This window comes from Ochlerotatus camptorhynchus, unplaced genomic scaffold (genome assembly GCF_037179485.1).
Source record: "Ochlerotatus camptorhynchus isolate MF236.1 unplaced genomic scaffold, CSIRO-AGI_Acam_v1.1 ptg000639l, whole genome shotgun sequence".
NCBI lineage: Eukaryota > Metazoa > Arthropoda > Insecta > Diptera > Culicidae > Ochlerotatus > Ochlerotatus camptorhynchus.
The window spans coordinates 2,466,469-2,493,082 of record NW_027041118.1 but is presented as its reverse complement, the minus strand read 5'-3'; the positions used below and the strand labels follow the sequence as shown (position 1 = coordinate 2,493,082).

The window sequence follows — 26,614 nt, the reverse complement described above, 5'->3', positions numbered from 1 at the left end:
CAAAATCGGAGCTAATTTTGTGTAACTCTGAGCTACTCGCGTTGCTTAGAATCATATACACATAGCAACCTAATAGTCTAAACCGATACTGTCAAGCAAAGTAAATTTTACGTATTGCTTAACCACTTTTGTATAGCACGCGTACGAAAGCAACTACAAGCTGCCGCTACCCCCTCAAAATCGATGGAAGATTTTCATGATGACCATACGGAACAGCCAGAGATGTTTTGCTTTACTGCCATGCAGATGACGTTCGAGTACTGCAAAAATTAGCAACCGCACAGTCCGGATTCTGATGGACACTCCCAAGGAGGATTCATAACAGTCCCAGGGGAGATTCTGGACAAACCTAGGGAGGATTCCATACAATCCCTGGGTGGATTCCAAACAATCGCAAGGAGGTTTTATGACAGCCTCAGAAGGTAACAAGCCAAGGGGGGATCCAGACAATCCCAGTACGGCTTCCCAGCAATATGATGGGGGATTTCGGACAATCCAAAGAGGGATTATGGACTACCCAGGGAGGATTTAATTTAATATTGAGAGGGATTCATGACAATCCCACAAGGGATTCCGGACAATCCCAGAACGGATTCCGGACAATCATAGGGAGCATTCCAGTCAATCCAAAGAGGGATTCTGGATAATCGCAGTTTGAAAAAAAAATGAGTCGTGGTGGTTCTTGATGCTTTCGACGATCGCTCATTGATAAACTTCATGTAAGGTTCAAAATTAATTATGAAGTTGGCTAGAGCTAACCATTTTTGACCTGGGATGATCAGCTAAATAAAAAACTGCATTCCACAATGTTCTTTTTGTGCTAAATGTTTCTGGTGACAGTTTACCATTATTTTGACTTTTTCAGCTAAATATTCTAAGGGATTTACATCCCTCTTCCGTTATGGAAGTTTGTATATATAATGTTGCTGTTCATTAATAATTATTATTAATGTCGAATTTCCTCATTTCAGGCATGTAATTCAGCAAAATGAGAAGCCTCTTTGACCGATATTTTGAGATTGAGCATTAATTTTCATGAGCCAAAAATAATCCTCTCGGAAAATTTAGCCAAATTCTTGGCTTGAAATCACACAACCACACCACAAAAAAAAAACTTCGATACATTACATTTTAGCCATCGATCCCAAGAAATCAGAAGAGCCCTTGGTAACCGCTGGAATGGGCACGAACAATCTTACTTGGATCTTTTAAAGCATGAAACTAATCATTCTGCCTGACAGAGGTTGTTTCCAGAACTTCATTTGTTGAAAAATTACTCGCTGCAAATATATTTACAATATAAGTACAATTTTCTTGCCCCTTGTCAGGTCATGACTATTTTTTGCATACCTTATCATCCATCAGATCATGGTAATTATTTTTCAAAAAATTTTCAGTGTACTTTTTCATCCATCCGGTAATGGTAATTCTTATTATATATTCATCCATATTCTTGTTTTCGTTCGTATTTTCCATTAAAAAAAACTTCTTCTTTTTGTATGGAAAATACGGTTCGAACGAAAACGAGAATATGGGTGATTATTAGATTCTTGTGACGAATTTTGAAGGCGACGGACAAGCAACAGCAGGAGCAGCAGCACTAATAGCAGCACAACAGTCAAGCAGAGCAGCCGAGAAAGCAGGATTGCGAATTCGTGTAGCCGTGAGCGAGGCTGGATACCTCGGTCCGGTCACGACACCCTGGAGTTAATCAGTGATCTTTTCCATAGCTTTTCATTCATAATTTTGGGGACGGTCTATGCAGAAACGTTCGTTATAAGCACGAATTACGAAGGGGAAATCTATTTCAATATATTCCCCTAGAAACTTGTATGATCACACGCGCTCAAAAATATCGCCCATCTAAACAGGTCAAGACTGTGATATCTGTGAACAAAAAACACTCCTTTTCAACTTTATTAAAATTTGTTTCGTTCTAAGCTATTGGTAAATAAAATCAAGTCACTGGACTACGTATTGCACATGCTCCATTACCCTTGTCACATTGTAACTGCTACCAAAACCGGTTTTGGTAATAGCACTCTGACAAAATTAAGCTAATCACCTCATGTTCAGCTTCATTACTCCTCCCAGCTACACATCGTAAACTGCAGCTTGACATTTTGATACAGTAATCCCTCCATTTATGCGATGGGTGGTACAGTCCACCCATCACATTTTCTCGTCTGACCTTCAACGAATTTCGCTGATTAGTGTCAACCATAAACTAGTTATCTACAGAAAATCAGCTCAATTGATTGACGGAAAGCCGACCAAAAGCGGTGAGTGGACGGTACAACCCACTGCATAAATGGAAGGATTACTGTAGGTAGCTGCTTACCATCTCAAGCATTTCGCTATATAACAAGTACACAAGTCAACTGCGCTGGTAGCGTTGGACAACCAGAATCAAATCACACACGCATTCAATCGCAATCTCACTTATTCACACGACGACGACGACAACCGCACTCAAGGCTGGTGATCATTCAACCCATTCAGATGGCCTTCGTCCCGCAGTCGCTGGTAGGCTTCCCGTTCCCGATGATTACCGTCGATTCCTAAGCCCAGCCGTTCGATGGCTTTCTCACCTCGATATCCATGTTGCTGAAAGAGAAAACAAATTGGATCAGCGGAACAAAATAGAAAAATCTCCTACTTCTTATTCCATCTCGGAAATCAATCACCGCCGATGCATGAAAACGAATGTTCCGCATCGACTAGTGAATTGGGCGGCAAAAAAACATATCTAGCGTTCAGAATCATAAGGGCCTAACTGCGATGATCGAATCTTGTCATCGATTTTCTCCTAAAAGTAGATTAACATATCTTTAATGCGAGGAGAAAATCGATTACGAGAATCGATCGTCGCAGTTAGGCCCTTATGATTCTGAACGCTAGATATGTATCTTGGAATATTTTTGGACAGTTACAACCTTGCCATTGAACGTGACTCGCAGCGCAGCGTCTCAGCCCAGATGAGTGCCAGGTGCCAAAAATAAACCAAACGAGAAGTAAGGAAAGACAAATTGACGAAACTGGTCTGCAGCTAGTGCGATGAAGGTGAGAGCAAAACGACGTCACACGTCATGGTGATGAACTAGCCCAGAGGTGGCTAAAACTCACATTAAACAAGATAAAAAAGACGTCACACGTCACCCGAAGTATCATTGAACTTGAGCTTAAGCAAGGTGGCATGGTTCAATTTCGAGCATAAACAGTTGCAGCTATTTACGGTAAATTTTAACAATATCGATAAAAATGTTAAAGTCAATATTGAACTCACTCTAAACCAGCTTACTACTGATCTGTCATGTTTGCCTATCACATTTGCAAACTCAATTGATCGATGAGATTTACCAATGAGCTGGTTACGGTTTCATGATTTGACCTTCCAAAAACCGAGCCAAAGCAAACCGAGTACATTCGAAAAGCCACCAAACGAAACACCGAAAAGCTTGTGCATCAACCATATGCTAAAATCCATTAAACACAAGCCGGAGTAATGGCTCGTTTGAACAGCATCAAAGCATCTAGTCACTATTGGTTGCATTCCAACCAGTCTTCTAACTATGGTTTACGGTGTGACAAATTCAAGGTACCTCCCATCGTGTAGCTATTAATGAAGGCGGGAAATTAACCAAGGATCGTAGTAGCGATCGATTAACTAATTCGTGGAAACATCTAACTATCTATCGAACTATTGACCAACTTACCTCATAGTACAAATCTCGTCGCTTTTTGCTAACCTCCGGGTCGAAATCAAACTCTTCGGTTTTGTGGATCAGTGGAATGCCGGCAACGTTGTTCTGGAGCAGCTCGGTGAATAATCGCACAACGGTGGCCTCGGTGGGAGGGATCTGTACGCTACCCAGAATTAGCATGATGCTTATCTGATGGGAAATGCAAAAAAAGGAATTAATCTCAAATTGCTACCTACGTCTACATCACTCCGTACAATAATCTAAGACTTGTACCACCCTGTAAACTTGTAAAGAGAAAAATGTACACCCCTATAATTTGAATTATAACACACCATCCCTATGTACCATTTCTGACAGCTAGTGTCATTAGGTTTTCCCTCCTTTTTGGCTCGATTGGTTAGTCTGAGCAAATCTAGAAGCGTGGTAACACCGAAATAAAGTTCATTAAAACTAAAAGTGTTTTCCGTTCGATATCCGGATTGTTCCTCACAGTTTCAGAAGTGGGATACACCCGGAAGTCTTAGCGTTATTTGGAACTAACGGGTGACGAGCTCCGACGTTCGTGGAGACGATTTTCTGGTCTGCTTCCAAGACGATGCCGATTACGAGGAACATGGCCGCTAAGCAAGCAATGAAGGATGGTGAATCAGACGAGGATAGTGAGGAGAATGAGTTTTTTGATGTGAAACACGCAGCCGAGGAAAAAGTGCCGAAAAAGAAAGTCAGCGGAACGACACAGCATAGCAACGTTGTTTATGTACAACAAACACCTGGTTTTGCTCCTCACCCGCAAGATCTGGGAAGACTAATCCCTGAGTTTTCAGAAGGAGATGGGGTTTCAAAATGGCTACGGCGCATCGACCACTTTCGTGTCATTTATGGTTGGTCAGAGCAGATGTGTTTATTATACGGATCGACCCGTCTTACGGGTGCAGCAGCGAGTTGGTATCGGCGACAAGAAGAAAACATATTCAGTTGGATGCAGCTTAAGGAGCAACTCATTGTAGCCTTTCCGGAAACGTACGATGAAGCCGATATTCACCGTCAGCTGGAAGCAACGAAAATGGAAAAAGGAGAATCATATGAATCATTCGTGTATCGTGTCGACGCTCTGGCACAAAAAGGTGACTTCAGCACATCCGCTACGTTGAAGTATATAATCAAAGGATTGCGGCATGATAAGGTATACTTAAGCCTGCTGTCAAGGCAGTATACGTCGACGTTGGAGCTGCTACGACACATCAAATGGGTTGCGGCAAACTTGGACATGGTGCCTGCGGCTCCCAGTGCGCTGCGGATGACAAAAATGCCCGGAATGCCGGACTCAGCGATGAATTCTTCGGGAAACGTTCTTACGTGTTTCAACTGTCGAGAGCAGGGGCATAAATCGGTTGATTGCCCAAAACCACCGCGCAGAGAACGATGCAGCAAGTGTCTGAAAGTCGGACATACAGCCGAAAAGTGTATGTTTCCGAAGACGGCGCACCCGAAGGAGGCGATTATAACAGGATCCAGAGGCGTGAAATGGAGTACTACCAACGCCGTCTTCAACAGTGAAGATGCAGAGGGTATTGCCGTCGATCCGTCATCGCAGGTGGAAGTAGATATCGATAGGGTCCAGGGTCGTATCCATACCCTTGCTTTGGTTGACTCAGGTAGCTATGCCAATCTTATAAAATATAAACATGTACACGGAATAACGCCTCTTCAAGGCACTAGCGAGGAAGTTATTGGAATTAATAACTCGAAAGTAAAAGTGCTAGGAGAATTTGTTGCTTCTGTTTTTGTTGGAAGCAAAAAGTATAATGCGCGTTTTCTGGTCGTGTCAGACGATACAATGAAGGTAGATGTAATCCTCGGTAGAGACTTTTTGATTGAGAACCGCATACAGTGTATCACGTTTCCCGTAAGGAATTCTAGTGGTGCTGATTCCTGTGACTGGTCCATGTTCGGGGAGATTGAAAATACCTGTGTGTTAACTGCGAACCGACATAGTAGCTTGGATGTAGGAGATGACGAATTTACTCGACGTTATCAAAACGAGTTGGAATCATTGTTAATTCAATGTTATTTTGAAAGGCAACGTCCAGCTATTCCTCTAGTGTCGTATAAAGCGGAGATACGGCTGAAAGAAAACAGGCTTTTCACTGCTACCCCACAGCGTCTCAGTGTATTCGAAAGAAAGGAGTTGGATAAAATTGTAGAGGATTTGCTTGGGCAAGGGATTATACGGGAAAGCGAATCACCATATACTTCCCGAGTGGTTCTGACGAAGAAGAAAAATAACAGTTACAGAATGTGTGTTAACTACAAGCCATTGAACAAAATTACAGAGCGAAACCATTTTCCGATGCCGATTATTGAAGATCAAGTAATGCGGCTTCAAGGTAAACGCTATTTTACTTCGTTGGATCTAAAAAATGGGTTTTATCATGTCGAACTGGAGGAGGAAAGCAAAAAATATACCTCATTTGTGACCGCCAGTGGACAATACGAATTTAACCGTTTGCCTTTTGGGTTCTCTAATTCCCCTGCTATTTTCGTGAAATTTATCACAAAAGTCCTAGCTCCGTTCATTCGTGATGGAAGATTAACAGTTTTTATCGATGATATGCTGATAGCATCCGAGACCATCGAGGAACATTTTCAAACGTTGAAAGAGGTTCTCGAGACTCTAGCGGACAATCGTTTAGAATTGCAGTTGTCGAAATGCCAATTCCTTAAGACACGTGTAGAATACTTGGGCTATCATGTAGAATTCAATCGTATACAGCCCAGTGATCGACATATTCAATCGGTACGAGATTTCCCTATTCCTACCGACCGGAAAAGTCTTCAAAGATTCCTTGGGCTTATCAACTACTTCAGGAAGTTTATTAACGGATTTAACGTTCAGGCCGGTCGATTATACGAGTTACTCAAGGAGGACCAAGAGTTCAGGTTAACGGCTGATCATGTCAAGGCTGTTGAAACGTTGAAGCTGGCCCTGATCTCCAAACCGGTACTTAGAATATATTCCCCAACCGCGGAAACGGAATTACACACTGACGCTTCTTCATCTGGTTATGGTGGTGTTCTACTGCAACGACAATCGGATGACGGGTTGTTGCATCCCGTTATGTACCATAGCAGAAAGACCACTCCCGCAGAATCCAGATTGCACAGTTTTGAATTGGAGACTCTTGCAATAATCTATTGCCTACAAAGATTTCGAACGTATTTGTTTGGACTTCATTTCAAGGTAGTTACCGATTGCAACTCGTTGAAGCACACATTACAGAAAAAGGACGTGAACGCTAAAATCGCTCGATGGGCTATGCACCTGGAGCAGTTCGACTTCGAAATTGTACACCGATCGGGAACAAAAATGCAGCATGCGGACGCTTTGTCTAGAATAAACGTGCACCTTATAGAAGAAGAAGACCGTTGTCCATCCAGTCTTTTCGAGAATGCACTATACGTCTCACAATTGAAGGATCCTGAAATTATCAAGATCAAACAAGCTGTGGAGTTAGGATCACTGAAAGATTATGAGGTTCGTGATGCAATTCTGTATAAAGTAGTCGGTGATAATTCTTTGCTCTATGTTCCTACGCATATGGTTTCATCGGTAATCAACAAATTCCATAATGAAATGGGTCATTTTGGAGTCGACAAGGTTTGTGGTTTGATCAAACGAACGTATTGGTTCCCAAAAATGCGTGAGAAAATTCTAGATCATTGCAAACAATGCATTAGTTGTATTGCGTATAATCCCCGGAATAAACGATTCGATGGAAACCTTACTACCGTCGAAAAACCGAAAGTTCCTTTTGAGGTAGTACATGTCGACCACCTTGGCCCACTCGACAAAAGTAGGGGAAAGAACGAATATATCCTGGCGGTCGTGGATGCTTTTACTAAATTCATCAAGTTGTATCCAACCAAGACGACGAAAACTACGGAGGTTATGAAGTCTTTAAGAAGCTACTTTCATGCTTATTCGACTCCAAAAGTATTAGTGTCGGATAGAGGAACAGCTTTTACATCTGCGGCATTCGACAAATTAGTTAATGATCATGGAATCAAGCATGTTAAGGTGGCCACGGCGTGCCCGAAAGCGAATGGGCAAGTAGAAAGATACAATAGGACTATGATGCCGCTATTGAGTAAACTGGTCGAGGAAACTGGTTCAAGTTGGGACACTGTACTTACGGATGCGGAGTTCCTGTTAAACAATACATTAAATCGAGCAACCGGTTGTTCACCATCCAGTCTATTGTTTGGGGTAGATCAGAGAAGGCATATTGATTACGATGTAACTGAATATCTTCGAGACCTAGTTATCCAGGACGATAGAAACTTACAGTCAATGAGAGAAGCAGCTGGTGAGCAAATGAAGCGACAGCAACAGTATAACAAACAGGCCTACGACCGACACTGCACAAGAAATACTAGCTATGATGAAGGTGATTTAGTTATGCTGCGAAGAGTGAATATTGTGGGTGAGAGAAATAAATTAAGACCAAAGTTCCGAGGACCGTACATCGTGAGAAAAGTGCTAGATAAGAATCGATATGTCGTGGGTGATCTGGACGGATTCCAAGTTTCGGGAAAACGATTTGAAGGAATATTCGATCCGTTAAATATGCGTCTCTATCAGAAAGGTAGTTGTCAAGCAAAATTTAGCGAGGATGAGTTAGGACTTGTATATCAGGATGTAGAGTATCTGAACGACGATATTGAATACGAGGATGTACAATATCTAGAAGAAACTAACGACGAATAATTGTTCCTTTATTTCAGATGAGTAGTGCAGGATGGCCGAGCTGTAAACTTGTAAAGAGAAAAATGTACACCCCTATAATTTGAATTATAACACACCATCCCTATGTACCATTTCTGACAGCTAGTGTCATTAGGTTTTCCCTCCTTTTTGGCTCGATTGGTTAGTCTGAGCAAATCTAGAAGCGTGGTAACACCGAAATAAAGTTCATTAAAACTAAAAGTGTTTTCCGTTCGATATCCGGATTGTTCCTCACAACCCGAAGACAGAGACCAAACAATAGGGGACCACTTTTCTTTAAACCGCAAACCAGCTGTTGGCAGATCAATTTGAAATTTGCGAATATCATGAACAACATGTGAAAAGGGCATACAAGCTTTTGTAAACAAACCTTCTTATGCTCTGTTCTCGGCACCCATATGACACCAACGCAAACCATCAACACCACCGAGTAGGGGAAACTTTCACCTTTCCTATGATGTTGTTGGTTTGCGTTGGCGAGAAAAGAGCCTACACAAGTTTGTTTACAAAAAGCTTGTATGTCCTTTTCACATGTGGCTCATGATATACCAAACGAACGAATTACTTAAAACCTGAGCTGATTCTCAATGGGCACTCTATTTTTATTTATTTTTTATTTTTTGACAGTTGGCCTTGTCGCTCAGATTGGATTTGTTTCTGCACGGTTGCTTGCGCGAAGGAAGTAGAACAGATTACAAACAAAAAGAAGCCCGTTGACGCATAACCTTAGGTTACCCTCTTAGAATTTGGGCAACTTGGTTAATGTGAATGCAGAAGCAAATCAAATCGAAAAGTAGGATTGTGCCGAACCACGTGTTTTAAAAATATATTTCTACCACTGAAATACACAAATAAATATAAAACATTTGACACCTCATCGATTAATAGATGCAGTATAATGCATTCGATGAGTTTCCCTTGATACGTGATAGTGTTTGCCACTGATTTTTCAGTAGAGATGGGTAATTCAGTTAACTTCTGTAAACAAATCTGAGCCGTTCAATTGACTGAAAAGAACTAGATCTTTTGAGTTCTTTTTCTCTAAAAATAGAATGAAAAATATATTTTAACAGGCCTTAATTTGATCTTAATTGCTTCAACTCCAACTATAAATTTAGTCCAGTTTTAATGTGGTAACGGTCATCGTTCAACGTGCAGTCGTATTTTCCCATGGTTTCCATGTTCAAAACAATACATATGTTCACTTATTAAGGAGAATTAAGGACAATTCTGTGCGTTGGTAAATATATCTCATCTAGTAGTCATTAGTGAGAGATCAACTCCACGTTACGCTTGCAAAAAATAGAAGAAAAAAAAAATACATAAAGAAGGGAAAATTCGTGATCGATCTGATGTCAACTTATTCGGTAAACGGGTCAATAATATTTAAATTATTTTGAAAAATCCCAGGTCATCATAACAGCTCTGTAGGACAATTTATTACTTGATTGGTTTTTTTCAATGATCAATTGTCATGATCACCTGGTGTATTATTGAACCATGCACCGAAGAATTATGAACTGAAAAATCAGAAGTAATATGAGCAACATCACCCAAGCAAAAATATTGCCATTAGTCAAAAATATTGTTAATAATATTGATGACAAAATATCGCTCCAAATATTAACGCAGACTCAAAAAAAAGCGGCTAAGTTGTTACCTTTGTTACCCTTTGGCATATGGACTATTGACCGAATTGACGTTTGGCATAAATACCGTATGCGTGATAATGTTTGCACCATTGAGCAACGGCGAAATTAAAAAAATTCTCAAAAATTTCGTTTTCGAGTTTTTTTTTATTTATTCAAGGGGGATGTTTCTCAGAGTCTTAAACTATGTTAATCATCGATTGAGTTTCCATTTGCTGCAATTACGGCCTCAACACGCTTCCGGAATGCACGGCAGGTTCTAAAAATGTAGTCTGGATCCATTTCTCTCCAGGTACGGATCAATGTTTGTCTGAGGTTTGCTGTAATCGGGTGGCGTTTAGAACAGGCCATGGCCTTCATTACGCGCCATATTGAGCAATCCAGCGGATTAAGATCGGGGCTGGATGGCGGCCACATATCCTTCGCCCAGAACGGAAGATGTTCTGCAACCACTTCTGAGTGCGGTTAGAGGTGTGGCACGGAGCTCCATCTTGTTGAAATACAACATTTGGCTTCGGACCGTACTGTTCTTTGATCAACGGAAGAACATACTTACTTAAAATCCCGATTTAGACCTCCGTGTTGACCTTGTCGCCTTCTGGAATGAACACTGGGTCCATTGTATTGCCATCGGAAGCCACCAATCCAAAAACCATAACGCTAGCAAGATGCTTGGTCAGATACACGTTCTTGTACCCGTTGGCCACGTCTTTTACCGGAAGAGAACTAATATACCGGTCGGTTCTGGAATTTGATACGGGATCGACGGTAAACATGCTCTCGTCGGTGAACAGGATTACCGGATTTTTTCGCTTAAGAAAGTTCAAGATTTTCTTGCATCGTTTGACTCGTAGCTCCCGGATGGTAATCATGTGAGTTTTTTTCCATGCCCTCAATTTCACCTCGCAATCTTCCTTTACCATCTTCCGTGCCGTAAAGTCACTGATCCCGTGTTCCTTTGCCATTTCCTTTATGGACGCACTGGATTCACCCGAATCTTCCTTTTGATAGCAGCGATAACCCTCGGAACCCGAGCTGACCTCGGTCGACCTGTGGTCACCTTCGCGGATAGTTGTCTTTTCTTTTCTCGGTCTAAAACCTTTTTGACGGTCCACCGGGACACTCCCACGGCGATTGAAATGTCTTTTTGCGACAATTGCGCGTGGGACAAATCACGAATACGCTGCCACTTCGTCATGGTTGAACTGTCAAACTAAGCAAATCATTTTGTTTTATACACAACCTACTACGGTATGAACTATAGGTTACGTGCATGCAAAGAAAACCAAGGCATTGTATGCACAGGTGAAACGAAAACCTTATTTGTACGATGGTGCAAACATTATCACGCATACGGTACGGTTACTGGTTTAATCACCGTGGACATGTACTAATTTGTACTAATCTGCAAAAATTGAGTTCGTATTGATGTGAAGCATGATTCTATTCAAAATTATTTTTTTCAAAAGTTTACTAATTGAGAAAAGCAACCTTATTGAACATTAGCTAGAAGCTTCAGCTGGATTTTTATTCGGCTTCAAAATTGGAACAACTTTTGCATTTGGGAAAGTAGGTATGCCAAATGAAAACATCTGTTAAATGATTTCAACAAGATAGACAAGGTACCCTTTGGGAGTTTTTTTGATGACGATATAAAAAAACATCATCACCTGGAGCTTCCATATTTTTTAAGTTATATATCTTAACTCGCTCAAATCAGTCCCCCAGGAATCATCAAAGATATTTTCCCGAGAGAAAATATTCGGATAATCTTGAGCAACCATAGAACCCAAGTAACATTTTAAGTTTTATTAAGTAATACAAAGTCACTATAAAACAGCGTTCATAAAACCCTGGACAAAGCTATTTTGCCCATGATGCATCCACCAAAACCTCATTAAGACTAGAATCTGCCTAGTTGGCCCATCCTGGAGAAGGTTCTGAAGGGTATATATTCGAAGCTCTTCAAGATTGATTTACTGCAAAAAGGTTTTATGACGAACGTATTGAGAACCATTTTCCCTAGCCGCTTGCTGAATCCACTAGAAAAATCATCAATCAAGATAGAAAAGGACTCATAAATACCATCCGATCTTAAAAAAGTAATTGAAATATAAACTGATCATATAAAAATCCTATTCAATTTCCAGAATTATTAGAATTGTTCTCATAAAGTGGCCTAGTTGTAGGTGCCATATTAAATCTTATCTGAAATGTACTTGAAAAAAAATCAGCCCACCCTCGGAAAACGTCGATTTTGCTTATTATTTTTATTGAGAAAAAAAAATTAGTTATTCTTCAGATTCATCATTAAGCTCAGCCGAGATATACCCAGACAACCAGAATGCACATATATTCAAAGTTGTTTTCGTGATATACAAACATATATACAAACAAACAAATCGTATAGAATGCAAAGAAATGGCTTTAACGTACAAAAGTGGAGGCCATATACGTGCAAATTTTAGTTTAATTTTAATTGAGTTGATTTAACAACTTCTATTACGATTTAATCTGTAATAATAAATTCACTTTGAAAAGTCTTACGATGAAATCCGATCTGATTTATGATACAGAACCACAGAAAAATGAGTCATCGCATATAGGTCGGACATTTGCATTCTATACGATTGAACTTAAACAAAATGCGATGTATGCCATTCTTATATGCGATTTTGACTTAAACTATAGCAATTTACGATACTGTCTGCACATTGTTATACGACTTCTGGTTGTCTGGGTATTTTATAATTATCTTATTTCAAATATCTGCTCATTGCTAAATTGACCAAAATAAAGTTTTATCCAAGGAAATACTCATTGAAAACGAAGATTCTAAAAATCAAACAAAATAATTGTAATATGGCGGTGGCCTAAAAATTGGTTTTCATGGGCCATTTGTGAAAAGTTGTTTTGCTTCAATGAATTCCCTAGCAAATTCAGAAGGTTTTAAAATGGCTTTTATGAAGAAAACTTCCTGACTGAATTGTATTTATCTAAAGCCATTTTGCTTGATCCTAACCATCCGGTCAGATTTATGGCAGCATTTATGGAGGCAAAGTTGCCTGCAAAAAGTTAAACGTCAAAATTTATTTATCTTTCGATAGTTGCGTTGTTCGATCATTGCAACGAAGTTTAACTCCGGCGTTCTTCCAGGCGATTTTCTCCCGCTGGATTGGAAGCAGTTACTAAAGCTGGGTTTAGATTAGGCAAGTCAAATGATCAACTCAGTTGAATTCAATTGACTTGAAAAGTTGAGCCTGGTTCAACTTTTTTCAATTTAAGTGAGTTGATCAAGTCAGCTGAATGGCATGGTTTACACGTTCAATTCGTGTTCAAGTCAATTGAATTCAACTGACTTGATCAATTGACTTGCCCTGTCTAAACCCAGCTTAAGGAAGTGTGCGGAACTGTTTTGCAACATTTCGCATGTAGCTGGAAGCTCAACCGTTCCCGAAAAAAGATCCCCTTCTTCCGGATGGTTCCCGAAGTTTACCATCAAACGATGCAGTTTAAATTAAGTACGCTTGAATGAAATGTTGACCCTTTCGCTGAATAACTGGAAACTACCCAATCTCCGCTTACTGACAGTTTCAGTGGTTTGCTGTCGGTACAAATGCAAGTTATTTCGATCGTCCGATCTTAAGAAGGCTGGTCTGTTTTTAGACTGTTTCATATAGGAGACGGTCAACACCGGTCAGAACGTGATGCAAACGCCAGATGTTCAGTCGTTGCTGACTTCCCTTCGGTCGTTTTTTTTTTCCCTCTGTTCGGGACCTAACACTACTGCGACCAGTAAATTGATCTATTAAAGTATATCCCGTGTCCTTAGTTTAGTGCAAGTCGTATTACTTCATCACTATTGAGAAATGATGAAGTATTCGATTTTTTTACAGTTGCCACTCTTGCATTTATCGCAAGGATCCGACTCTAATTGAAAGGTCCCGCTATTTATACCCTTCGGAGTGTTGAAACACCCTCCAAAGGCGCGCCCCTTTGTCAGTCAAAATTGGATTCCTTAGCAACAAAATTAAGGGATGACACCGATAATGACCATGCATCAGAACCCTAGTCTTAACCTGAGTACTGCGAACTAACTCAAAATGCTTGTCATCTGGGAGCCGAGTCAACCTGTCAAACGGGAGCCAAACATTCAAAAGAGCTCAGAAGTCACGTAGGTAGTTACAGTTTGAACCAAAAGTAAAGGTGTTGCCACCTACTGAAAACAAATAAAGAATTATAATTATGAAACTGTCGAAACATCAACCTTAGTAGGCGGATAATATAAATCATCGAGCGAGATGCTCGAAAAAGTGTTTTTATTTGATATTAATAATGCCAAAACTGGGTTGCTGAAACAAGAATGTAATCAAACTTTATAAGAGTCATGTGAGCTTTGCGGGCAGGTGCACTCCCATCACCATGTATACGTTATTTCTGGAGCAGAGGAGGAGGAGCCAAAGGTTCATTTGACAGCATGTATATACAATTTCGTGAGCTGTTTCAGCAAAACAATTTGAAACTTCGGAAGATTTTCAATATGTTTTCTAGCTCACTTGAAAAATAAAATCGGCTGAGTTCGCAGTACTCAGGTCTTAACCACTTCAAACTAGGGAACAACGAAGAGAAGATTAGGAATCACATAGATAAAGACTAACTAACTCATTTTTTTTTTCTTGTTTCAAGATCATCCTCGGTAGACAAAGCCGAATCTTGTCACTATCAACAAGGCATACAAAGTAAGAAGGACTAAGATGTGTTCCTTGGATTACTGAAAAATCCTGTTCCCCTAGTTTGAAGTAGTCAGGACAAGGAATCGGTGGTAGATCTTACATCCCGTAACGTACCACAAAAAGGTGATCTACCTACGTTACGGGGCACTTAACATCGCTTGAATTTTTCATTCTTCTTCGTGTACCCGTCGAGATTTCCTTGTCATAAATTTTGCTTTTATTCACTATGAGGATCCAGCTTTTAAGTTTAATCTGTAAACAGAGTAATTGGGGATTTCGTGATAACAATAACAACAACAATATATGCTTTTTGCTCTCATTTAAAACCATATGATTTTAAGGTTGTTTTTTATAATGATAGAACAACTTTATAGAGTGTTTTATCAAGGCATTAATAAGCAATTGCTAATGAAGTTTATGATAGATTCACACAACAGTTTTAAGGAGGGATCGAGAGCGGGAAATTTATTTTTAAAACAAGACCGTTTTAGACTTTCTCGACAGACTATAAAAGGTTTTTAAAACAGCAATAAGCTGAATCACTAACCAGGAATATTATACACTTTCAAATGCTGTATTTAAACTAAATGGATTGTTCATTGTCATTATAAAACCATCATAAATCAGAGTGGATGCCAAGTAGCTGCTGAATTGTTACTTGGGTAGTAGGACTCAAACTGAAATTATGGGAACTCTTGAATGCTTAGCAAGTTTTTGAGCTTTTTCCGAATTTGTGATCAAGATTTTACCACCTTCTTTAAGCGCTGGAATAAGCTTTTGAGGTTTGTTTTTCATAATTTTTGGTTTGGAACTTCGATCTAATTTCGAAACAGGATCGCATGTTCTTTGATGTTGCCTTCTACGGACATTTTTCAGACGCATCAAGATCTGAAGATCGTTGTCTATTATAATTGAATCGAATTTAACCTCGTATTTTGGTACTGAGGCAGCACTTGATTCAACTATAGAAGTAGTCAGAGATTCATGAGCATAATGAATTTCATCTTTGATTTGCAAAGGAATGTTTGGCCAAAGCTATATTCCATAAATTATCTATACTGCTCCCAATCAGCTCTATGGTAATTGAAAGATGGAATAAGAAATTATTTCTTGGGGTATTTCAAAAACTACGGAAAGGTGATCAGAACCGAAGTCAGCATGGGTAACCAAATGGCTACAAAGTTGACATGAACCAGTTAAGACCAAATCAACAGTTGAGGGATTTCTTGCTGAAGAAAAGCATGTTGGGGTGTTTGGATATTGAATAGTGTAATAACATGCAGAACAATCATCAAACAGAATATTACCATTGGAATTGCTTTAAGCATTATTCCATGAGCGGTGTTTTGCATTAAAATCCCCAATAATGAAGAATTTAAACCTATGACGGGTATGTTTCTGAAGGTCACCCTTGAGAAAATTCTTTTGCTGGCCTACGCATGGGAATGGCAAAATGCGTAAGTAGTCCAAATTTTGTTTCAACAGAAACTCCCAAAGTTTCAAAAACTTTGGTTTCAAATGAAGAAAGAATTTGATGTTTGATACTTCTATGAACAATGATGGCAACGCTACCACAGGCTCCATCAAGACGATCATTTCTATAAATGAAATAATTTGCGCCCTTCTTAACCTTATGGTCAGGTTTAAGGAACGTTTCAGTTATAACGGCAATATGCACGCACGTTATGAACTCTCAAAAAGTTAAATAGCTCGTCTTCATTATCTTTAAGAGATCGAGCATTCCAATTTAAAATATTTAATGTTTTTAAATCCATTACTGAATTGCAAAGTCTGACGATATTGTTTGCAAATTAAACTCCAGTTTGAATAGCATCAGACATGGAGTTAGTTTAAAGCTTATCAGTAATCATGTCAATAAATGATTTCTGTAAAAAAAATCCATTTTAGGAGCAGTAATGTTAGAATTTTGATTGCTAGTATTTTTATTTCAACCCGTTGCGGTAGCAGGATTGGTAGCTCCATTTTCTCGCTGAACATTGTTAGCAGCAAGAGGAGCAGGAATAGATGAAGAAATTGAAACAGGGGTAATATCATAGAGGTAACTCTAAGACTAGAAGGTCCCGAAATAACGTGCTCAACTTTTTGGCTCAGCTCTGGTACTCTCTTCGGTCCCAAGCTAATCGATTCACCCCTCGAAACATAAGAAAAACCAATAACCCCTCATTTTATCTGTCAAACTTTCATACACGCTAACTTCTGCTTACTCACCAGGTGAGTCGATCGTACTCACTTCCGTCCAATGTATCGAGTTGTCAAAAATTGAGTAAACGAGAAATGTCAAACTGAGTAAAAGCCACTCAGTCAACAAAATCCTGGACTTGGAAAAAATGCCGGTCATTTCGGAGGTAACCTCATAGAAATGTTACTTAAAACCGGCTGGAATGCCTTCAGGTAAGTACGAATTGCTTAGGGAAACGGTGTTGAACCATTTTCTGCTCCGGCAGAATGAATCCGGAGCAGACAATTTCCATTTCCTTGAATAAAAGTCAAAACAAAAACCCTCCCCACAACTGAAAATACCGGCGGGTGGATTTGACTCAGTCTACGTGAGAACGTCGTTTACTCAAAAGTGAGTCAACATAAGGCTACACAATTTTGAGTAGCCCTACCTGCCGCTGAGATGAGTACATTCGACTCAATTTTGAGTTGACCATAATAAGCGTGTAGCGAATCAAAACAAACATTGCGTAGTACTAGAATTTCGACTAGAATGGGGTTCGTTAATCGTTTGCTTTTGACCAATAGGCTAGTCAAGTAGTGAGCCAATTTAAAATCGTTAGTTTCGTATTGATTGTTGGTAATATTTGTACCTACTGGTAGAATTGTAGAATTTGTCCTTCGCTGACCGTTGTTAACAGCAGAGGAATGTGTACCTGCTCGGGAACGTGGAGCGTTTCTTACCTGTCGCTTAGAACGAGATTGTAGGATCGCTTAAATTTGATTTGTGGTTATCACCACAATTTGAACATTTAAATTTCTTAGGATCTTCCTTCACAGGACAGTCGTCCTTTGCGTGAAAGGAATCACCACAATTCATGCATTTAGCTGGCATGTAGCAATTTTTAGTTTCGTGACCCCATCCGTGGCACTTACGGCACTGAGTGAGGTTTTGGGAATTTCCTCCAGTCTTCCTGAAGTGTTCCCACTTCACTCGGACATGGAGCATAAGGCTAGCTTTTTCTAAGGCATTAAGGTTGTTTAATTCACTAGACTTGAAGTGAACTAAATAAAAATCATTAGAAATCCCGTTGTCATTTTCATTTTGATTGCTTAGAGTGGCTCAACTCCAAGTAATTTAGTTAATTCATCTTTGATCTGTTCCAGGGACTCACAACTGGGAAGACCTTTAAAGACAATCTTAAACAGAGGTTCAGTTTGGTGTCGTAAGTAAAAAAAAAGTTTGTTGCTTCTCATTAAGGTGCTTGACGTTTGAGCCCGTAAAAGGTTTCAGCCAATACACGGCTAACTTGAAGTGACAACTTAAATTGAACGAAGTTCAAAAGTTCCTTGCAAAGAGCATGGAAATCGGAAGTGGTTACAACAATACGCCTTTTAAATAAAAACTAAGCGATCGACTCAACCTCTGGTTAGGAGAACTTCAAAAATATTGTTGTGAGCAGAAATTTTTGCCATGAGACATAGGAATTGGAACATTTTTTCACTTTTCCTGATAAATTGATTCATCTGAGATGCTCAAAAACTTGATCTACAGTTCAAATGTTTTGTTCTGATTCGTTTTTAAACGAATCCTGTTGGTGTTTAGGAATATTTTTGTTGAATAAAATGGAAAAAATAGGATAAAGCCTTAGTGGTTATGATCTTCCGGCTTTTTTTTTTGTGTGAATAGTTTTGGTGAAAATCAGTTCAGATCTGTGGAAAATCGTAAAATAAGACAAATACCTATGGAAATTGGAAAGATATTCAATGAAAAATGCTGTAATTTGCGTTGTGAAAAATCCTTATTCTGATGTAATCAAACTGTTTGGTTGACGTTTTCTCTCTAACCCGTGTGGCGCACTCTACGTTGGTGGTGCATTAAAAAGACCTATAGGGGAAACTTTTCCTTTTTAGCATTGAGCCGGGAATGTTCAGTAGAATTTTGTTCAGTAGAATGATGCATCGTTCTCATCACAGCAGAGTCTCCCACAGCTTCGGAGAAACACCGTTCAGGAGGACCTGCGAAACCTGCGGAGTGCCAGCCACCGTCGAGCAGATCCTCGTGAACTGCGCGGAGCTGGGGGACCTTCGGGCTGCCTTCGGCTTGGAGTCAATCAGCATTCGGAACCTGTTGGACGACGAGTCCCCGGCAGCAGCCATCCCCATCACCTTCCTAAAGAAGGCCACAATATCTGAGTGTTCCTTGTTTGTGTTTCCAGTTTGTTCGCCCTTTTGGCAGTTTTCTACACCTTTTCATTATAGCAAGATAAATGCACCACAGCCAAGATTGGGAATCTCCTTCTGAGAACCCTATTGTTTTCTCCTTTTTATACTATCTAAAGAGATGACCTAGCCATCCGGCTAAAAAAAGCATCGTTGAATTTCATCAGAAGGGGATCAAGCGATTGCTTTTTTCTTTTACGCTTAGGCGCTATGACAGCAGAACCAAGCTTCTCCAAATCGACTTCCAAGCAGATTACTATAAGAATCCGAAGGATTGAAGAGGAATTTTTCAAGTCGATGGCCAAGCAGGATTACCTTGGTTAGGGTCCACACAAGGATCGAAGAGAAATAAGAGTCAAATAAGGTAGAAAATGTACTGGTATATTGAGCACTGAAAAGTGCTGATTAAATTGCTTGTAGCTTTAGGTAGCAGTAAAACTTAGTTCAGCAAAAAGCAAATAGATCCGCACGGCAAGATAGCACGTTGCGGACTGATTCCAAGTTCTCTAAATTCATCCAAGAATTTAGAACATCTATGGCCTTCTTCAAAGTTCAGAAATTACCCTGAACCTTTCTTATGAATTTCGAAACATTAATCCCAAAGCTTCGAGTAAATTCTTAAGTCAAACGTTTCTTAGTTCTTGTTATTTTTAATGCCTTGTTGTTAGTGACAAGACTCGGCTTTGTCCACCGAGGATGATCTTGAAACAAGGAAAAAAAAATGAGTTAGTTAGTCTTCATCTATGTGATTGCTAATCTTTTCTTCGTTGTTCCATAGTTTGAAGTGGTTAAGACTAGGGTTCTGATGCATGGTCATTATCGGTGTCATTGCTTATTTTTGTTGCAAAGGAATCCAATTTTGACTGACAAAAGGATGCGGCTTTGGAGGGTGTTCCAACTCCAAAGGGCATAAATAGTGGGACCTTTTAATTAGAATCGATTCCTTGCGATGAAGGCAAGAATGGCAACTGTATCAAAACCGAATACTTCATCATTTCTCAATAGTTATGAAGTAATACGACATACACTAAACTAAGGATACTTGATATACTACAATAGATCAAATTACTGGTCGCAGGGGTGTTATGTACCGAATAGAGGGAAAAAAGTCATACGCTTAAGATTTAAAAAATAAGCTGAACGTCTTGAATACTTTCTGAGCTATTACGAAATTCCCTAAACTTCTACAAATTTGGAATAATTCCAAAGAAGTTCCTAAAACTTTAAAGTTAATCTCAGCACAACAAAGTTTCTCGAAGTGCTCTATACAAAGTTCATGTTAACTTCGCTGTTTCCTGTGAATTTATTTGGACTTTTTAGAATTTCGATGATGTTCTGCGATGTTTTATAAGTCTACAAAATGTTCTGATTTTTTTATGGAATCTCCTGATCTATTTTAAGTTCATTAAACTAAAGAATTAATGAAGTTTTGCAACTTACCGGAAATTCCCTTAACTACAACGAGGTTTTCAAAATTATTATGAGGATCCCAATTGATAAACTTCATAGACCTTCAAGAGACATCATGGAAGTTTTAAAAGCTTCGTAGACATTAATTGAACGGTGTTGAGGCTCAGCAAACTTTCTAGAAGTTCATTAAACTTCATAGAACTTTAATGAAATTAAGTTGAACATAAAGCTTCAAATAATATTGTAAAACTTTTCAAGTTTTGTAGAAGCATAGAAAATTTGTAGAGCTTCATCCAATATTCTGAAAAATTACCGAACTTTAAAGGAATTAAGTGAATGTTGTAGAAAATCAAGGCACTATGCTGAAGTTCAGTGGTTTTTCTTTAATATCATTAGAGAAGTTCAGAGGACATATTCGAAGTTCAAGTTCAAAGTTCCATACAGAATAAATTCAGAGAAATTCGAAGAAATTAGGGGTTGTTTTGTAGAAATTTGAAAAACTTTGCACCCAAGCAATTTGGCACCTTTCGAAGAGTTTATCTACAAGAAAAGATATGCCTTTTGGCATAGATGGTGACTAGGGTGGTCCTCTTTTTTCAAAATTAAAATAATAGCTGTTTATGTTCAAAGCTTAAATTAAAACTTGCTTCTTCAAATTTAGAGATAATTTAATTTCAAATCCAAATTCTATCTCATCAAAACATCATTCTATAATATTTTTTTTTTGAAATTAAGTTAGTGTGGTTCTGAAAAAAAACAGTTTGCTCTAACTTTTTTTATTTTGATTTCATTTTGAGAACTATCTGCACCGGACTTCAGGATTATGAAAGAACGCATCTTTTGATGGTTGTTGAGAAATTCTAGATAAAAGTTTTGACGTTTTGGTGTAAAAATAATAAATTTATATACAACACACCTAAAGAAGCAAACATGCGCAAAAGTTTTACGTATATTGTAAACGTAAATCATTAAAGCTACTAAATTTATGGAATAATAGCTGTCCCCTTTTGTACTCATGCTGAGACAAACCTGATAGGAATGATAAACAATATTGAATTTACTTTTTAAGTAGCCATGTTTGTATTGCTCCATGCGTAAAGTTGACAATTTTCATAGTTTGAGATGCTTAACGTCAATTATCAGTTTTAAAGTGGTCATTTCATACGATAGATGAGGAGATGAAAGTAGTGTGAAAACTGTATACAGAGAGTAGAAAGCGAGCAAAGGTCAATGTTGAGGAAGGCACGAATCGCCCGAGTAGCACACTTTAATCACAATTAGTCACAGCAACTTGTTTATGACTGAAATAAGTCGTATATAAGTTTCTACAACTGAATTGTGACAAGCGTGCTACTAGGGTCGGGTTGATCATCTCCTTTACCAAAATCCCCTGTTGAGGAGAGATGGTGAGGGGTATCTCCACCTGCCACCACTAGCAAAAGAGATGATCGTCAATTTTCTCACGTATGTTCATTTGAATAAATCCACTTTTGTCTAAATTGAGCCAACTCTACACAATTTTAAGTCGGTCTGATTGACCGTGTGCAACTTGCCTTTTGAAACTAAGCCGTGAATGCATTTCTGCAGCAACTCAAACAGCATTGAGGTCATCAACAGCACATAAGAATTTCTAGCTCAATATTAAACTAATGATCGGAATCTTTCACAACCACGTTTGTAGATTATGCGTGCAACAAATCACTATCGCACACTTTTTTGTTTCCTTCAAGAAGACTACCAACCATGCGCTTCTACGATAATTCTGGCTGATGCTAATTCCAAATAAATTTTCCGCAAGAAGGCGCTTACGTCATATTTTCCTTCTACTTCAAGTTATACTCATTCGCACGCGCGGGGTTCCAACGATCTTCATCATGGGAATAACCGTAAATAAAAAAAAAGAAATCATGTGCTAATTGCGGGTGGAATGCACATTTTCAATTTCAAACGAAGGTTTTGACGACCTCAGAACGCACTCAGTCACTTTTCGCCAGGGATGTGAATGCAAATAAGCCTTACAACGTCCAATGCCGGCACTATACTTACAATTATAACAGACTTATTCATGTTTACCAAATGTCGCACTGTCGCACTATCGACGATATTTGGCACCGAAAGTCAAACAGCTCAGAAAAACACACCAAACACTTTGGCAGTCACGAGTGTCTCTTCATTCGCTCCGTACAAACATCCGTTTTCGTAGAACTTTTAAGTTCGACTAACTCTGGCGCAATTTTAACATAACCACCAGCAAGATTAACCAAACACTGTCTAGCTGTAGCAGTGCGCTCACACAACACTCTCGCAAGAAGTTGCTACGGTTTGCCTTGTTGCAAACAACTGTTCTTCATGTTATTCGCTCTCGGTTTGCTTCGAGCGCTGCGGATGCAGGTAGGTATATGAAGAAGGCGCCAAACTACCCCTAGGTACGATGCACTTTTTCCTCTAAATGCAACCAAAGTGGTGTTGTTTTTCTTTTCGATTTACTGCAACTACAACAACATCACTCTACACTTGTCCGGTAACCTCGTTTCTGATGAGATAATATAAACACACTACACTGCACTACGCTGGAGCCACACACGGCACGCGACTTTGATTCGACTCCCTTTCGCGGCTAGCACAAGGAAGTATGTACATGCAAGAAGGTTGCCCGCCTCAATAAAAAAAAATTCCAAAATGTACCACTTCCTGATGATGGTCGAGTTGATTTTTTCCGCTTTCCAACCCGTTGGTAACACGGCAAATTGAATCTGGATGATGTGTCTTCTTGTACGGTTCGACCGTTTGTAAGCGACGATGTGTGATTTGAGGTTGTTTAAAGCTTAAGCCGTTCTGAAGACGAACCTCATCAGAGCTGCGACTACACGCGGTATGGTTCTTCTTTAGCACTCACAATCGTCTCTCGGCACCGGCACGTTTTCGCGCACTGCTAGATGATCTTTGTTTCTTTTTCTTTATTCCACTCATTCATATTGATCTCGCGAATGAAAACGCAAAATCAATTCACTTATAGTAATCGTCGAACTTTCTTAGCTTTGGATTTAGAATCCAACCAATTTCTGATGAGATGTGATTATAAAGAGAATTGTTGTTTCAGTGTGTTGAGATCACCGAAGATTAATTCCGCATGACTTACCCCACAAAACTTGTTTTGGTCTTCGGACGTTTATCCGGTTTTCCGGTTTTCCCAAACTGTTGGTAGTGTTCATCCATGTTGCGCCTTTTGGTTTCAGTATAATTACAATTAAATAAAAGAACAAAAATAACGATATGCAATTTAAAGGATGCAAACCAATCTTGATACATGAATAATCCACCAATTCAAAACTCATTTCTACATTAGAACCGTTGCGAGCGAAAGTGGTACATAAGCCATTTTTATAAATTATGATTTTTTTTTGCAAAAACGCCATCAGAATTCAAGGTTCTACACTGAAAAAAGTTTTCACTTAGTTTATATTAGGAACGCACATAATATTTTTTTCCAATAACAAATATAATGAGTTTTATCTGAATATCACATAACAAAAAAAATTCTATGTGAGTAATCATATAGATTATATTGGTGCAATTTACAATTATGGGATCACATGATTGCTATGTGAAATTCACATGGATATTTTCCACTAGTTATGTGTTTTATTTAATGATGTACTAGAAAAATCTCAAAAAATGGGATTTTGTAATTTGAACACATGATATAAACAATTTAATTGTTGGTACATACCAAAATGGCCATTTTGTTGCGAGGCAAAGTGGTATATGTCCATATAGAATTTGACTTCATTGTTTCCAACGTGAAATATCCCGTGATCCTGGCCATATAGAAGGTTACTAGCTTCGGGAAAGTTATTCAGTAGGTCATGACCTTCGGATGTTGGGTAGATTAGTTCAGCATTTTCTCACTTCGTGGCGCTAATGTGCATGTAAATTTCCTGTACAAGCTGTATCTCGAGATTCTGGCCATATAGGAAGTTGGCGTCTTCGGCAAACATGTGGACAGATTAGTTCAGTTTTCTTCCACTACGAGGCGCTAGCATACATGTGTGTATAAGATTTATCGTGAAATATTGAGATAGATCATCTACAAATTTTATATCTACAGGAAAGTTATTCAGATGTCCGATGCCTTTCGGATGGTAGACATAAAGATTCGGAATTTTATCACTACGCGGCACTAGTACGTATGTTTACTAGATGTGTAACCTGTATCTTAAAATCCCTGTGTTCGAGAATCTCAATGTGGTGATCAAAGCTTATCGGAAGTATAGATACCAACTAAGCGGGGGAGGGGGCTTAGGCACTTTGGTTCCCCTAATAATTTTCAGATTCTCATGTAAACTACACGTAAAAAGTGATGTGAGCTTCTAGTATACCTACATTTTGGGTATTTTTGGAACGGGGATTGCTGCCTCTCCCGGCAATCGATGTCCGGAATCCAAAATGGTAGTCCCTGGTTTAAAAATAACTTTCAAATACCCAAGTTTATATAAGTTAATATTTAAAAATAGATTCAAACACTGGTTACCTTGGTTAAGGCGTATGCACTTTTTTGTAAACCTGAGTACTTTGCACACGGCCAATAAGATTAACTCAAATTTGAGATTAGTTCTCTCAAAATCGCCAAAACGGTGTTAACTCAGAGGCTGAGTTTAATTTATTCAAACTTTTGTTTCATAGCTTGGAATCTATTTGAAAAAACATTCAAGTTGAATAGATCAGTCAACAAAGTGTAAAGTTTGTCGCAAATTGATCTGGGGTCCTTTTGGAATAGGTCCTATGTCCATACGTCGATTTGCTAATCTACCGCTCAGTCGCAGTTGACCGTTTTATTACTTCATTATGGTATTTTCCTTATTAAACAGTTGTTTAGATTTCAATTATTTACTTCATTCTTGGGTTGTTAGTTAAGTAGGTTCCGATTCTGCACGTTGCAGTTTCATGTTTCTGCCTGTGGATTCCAAAATGGCGTAAATCATTGATTTATGACTTCTACACGACATTTTAATACCAAAAATACGCATATTGTAGGGTAATAGTTTTTCACAAACCGGAAGTCACCATCTTAGATTTTTTAAACACATAGTTTCCGATCTTCAATGCCCCTATTGTAGGATTTTTATCAGTACCATTTTGGCTTTAAGAAACTTGGATTCCAAAATTCAGCACTCTCGCACTACGCACCACTATGGTGCACTTGAACGTCGTGTGTAAGTTATTAAAGCTGTGAAAGTGCCAAATACCCCACAATATGAATATTTTCGGAACGGGAAAGGCGTGAAGAGGCCATTTCGGAATCCAGTGTGTGAAAAAGTGCCAAACACCCAACAACATTGGTATTCTCGGCACGGAGACGACGTGTAGCGGCCTGCAATAGATGATTGACGCCACATCGGAAGGGGACCTCATAGCCTATTTAGAAAAGGCACGGTTTGATTCCCGGTCCGGTCGAGGGCATCTTTCGGGTTGGAAATTTTCTCGACTTCCCTGGGCATAATAGAGTATCATTGTACTTGTCACACAATATACAAATTCATGCATTGGTATTGGCATCGAAAGCTCTCAATTAATAACTGTGGAAGTGCATTTAGAACACTAAGTTAAGAGCACGCAGTTTCATGTGCTTGAAAACATCTGCTACCTTTCCCCTTCCTTTTGCCGTATAAAACTCCTGTCCCGGAAGCTGCTTGTAGTCGGCTTTGACGTAGGTTTCGTCGTCCATTACCACGCAGTCAAACTTCGTCAGCATCGTCGTGTACAGCCTCCGGGATCGCGCTTTGGCCGTCGTATTTTGTTTATCATCGCGATTTGGAGTCACTACCTTCTTGTAAGTCGATAGTCCGGCTCGTTTTTTGGCTCGATGCACGGTTGTAGACGATACACCCAGCTTATTTGCGGCATCTCGGAGAGAGAGGTTAGGGTTTCGCT

The 26,614-nt window shown here is 39.2% G+C and overlaps 1 protein-coding gene across 1 annotated transcript; it reads right to left on the bottom strand.

Moving 5' to 3' along the window:
* Positions 1–1,972: 1,972 nt before the first annotated feature.
* Positions 1,973–23,251, bottom strand: LOC135714368 (uncharacterized). The gene is made up of 3 exons (XM_065237719.1): positions 22,730–23,251; positions 3,717–3,893; positions 1,973–2,607 (listed from the first exon to the last, which is right to left on the bottom strand). Exons 1-3 carry the CDS (start codon positions 22,748–22,750, stop codon positions 2,473–2,475), a joined length of 333 nt encoding a protein of 110 aa, XP_065093791.1. The 5' UTR covers positions 22,751–23,251; the 3' UTR covers positions 1,973–2,472.
* Between the last annotated feature and the right edge of the window lie 3,363 nt (positions 23,252–26,614).

Excerpts from the sequence above, each read along its gene's own strand:
- LOC135714368 (XM_065237719.1), bottom strand. The coding sequence starts at position 22,750 with ATGAATAAGTCTGTTATAATT. Across the intron at positions 3,894-22,729 it reads TGAATAAGTCTGTTATAATT|ATAAGCATCATGCTAATTCT; the intron begins GTAAGTATAGTG and ends ATTTCCCATCAG. Across the intron at positions 2,608-3,716 it reads GACGAGATTTGTACTATGAG|CAACATGGATATCGAGGTGA; the intron begins GTAAGTTGGTCA and ends TTTCTCTTTCAG.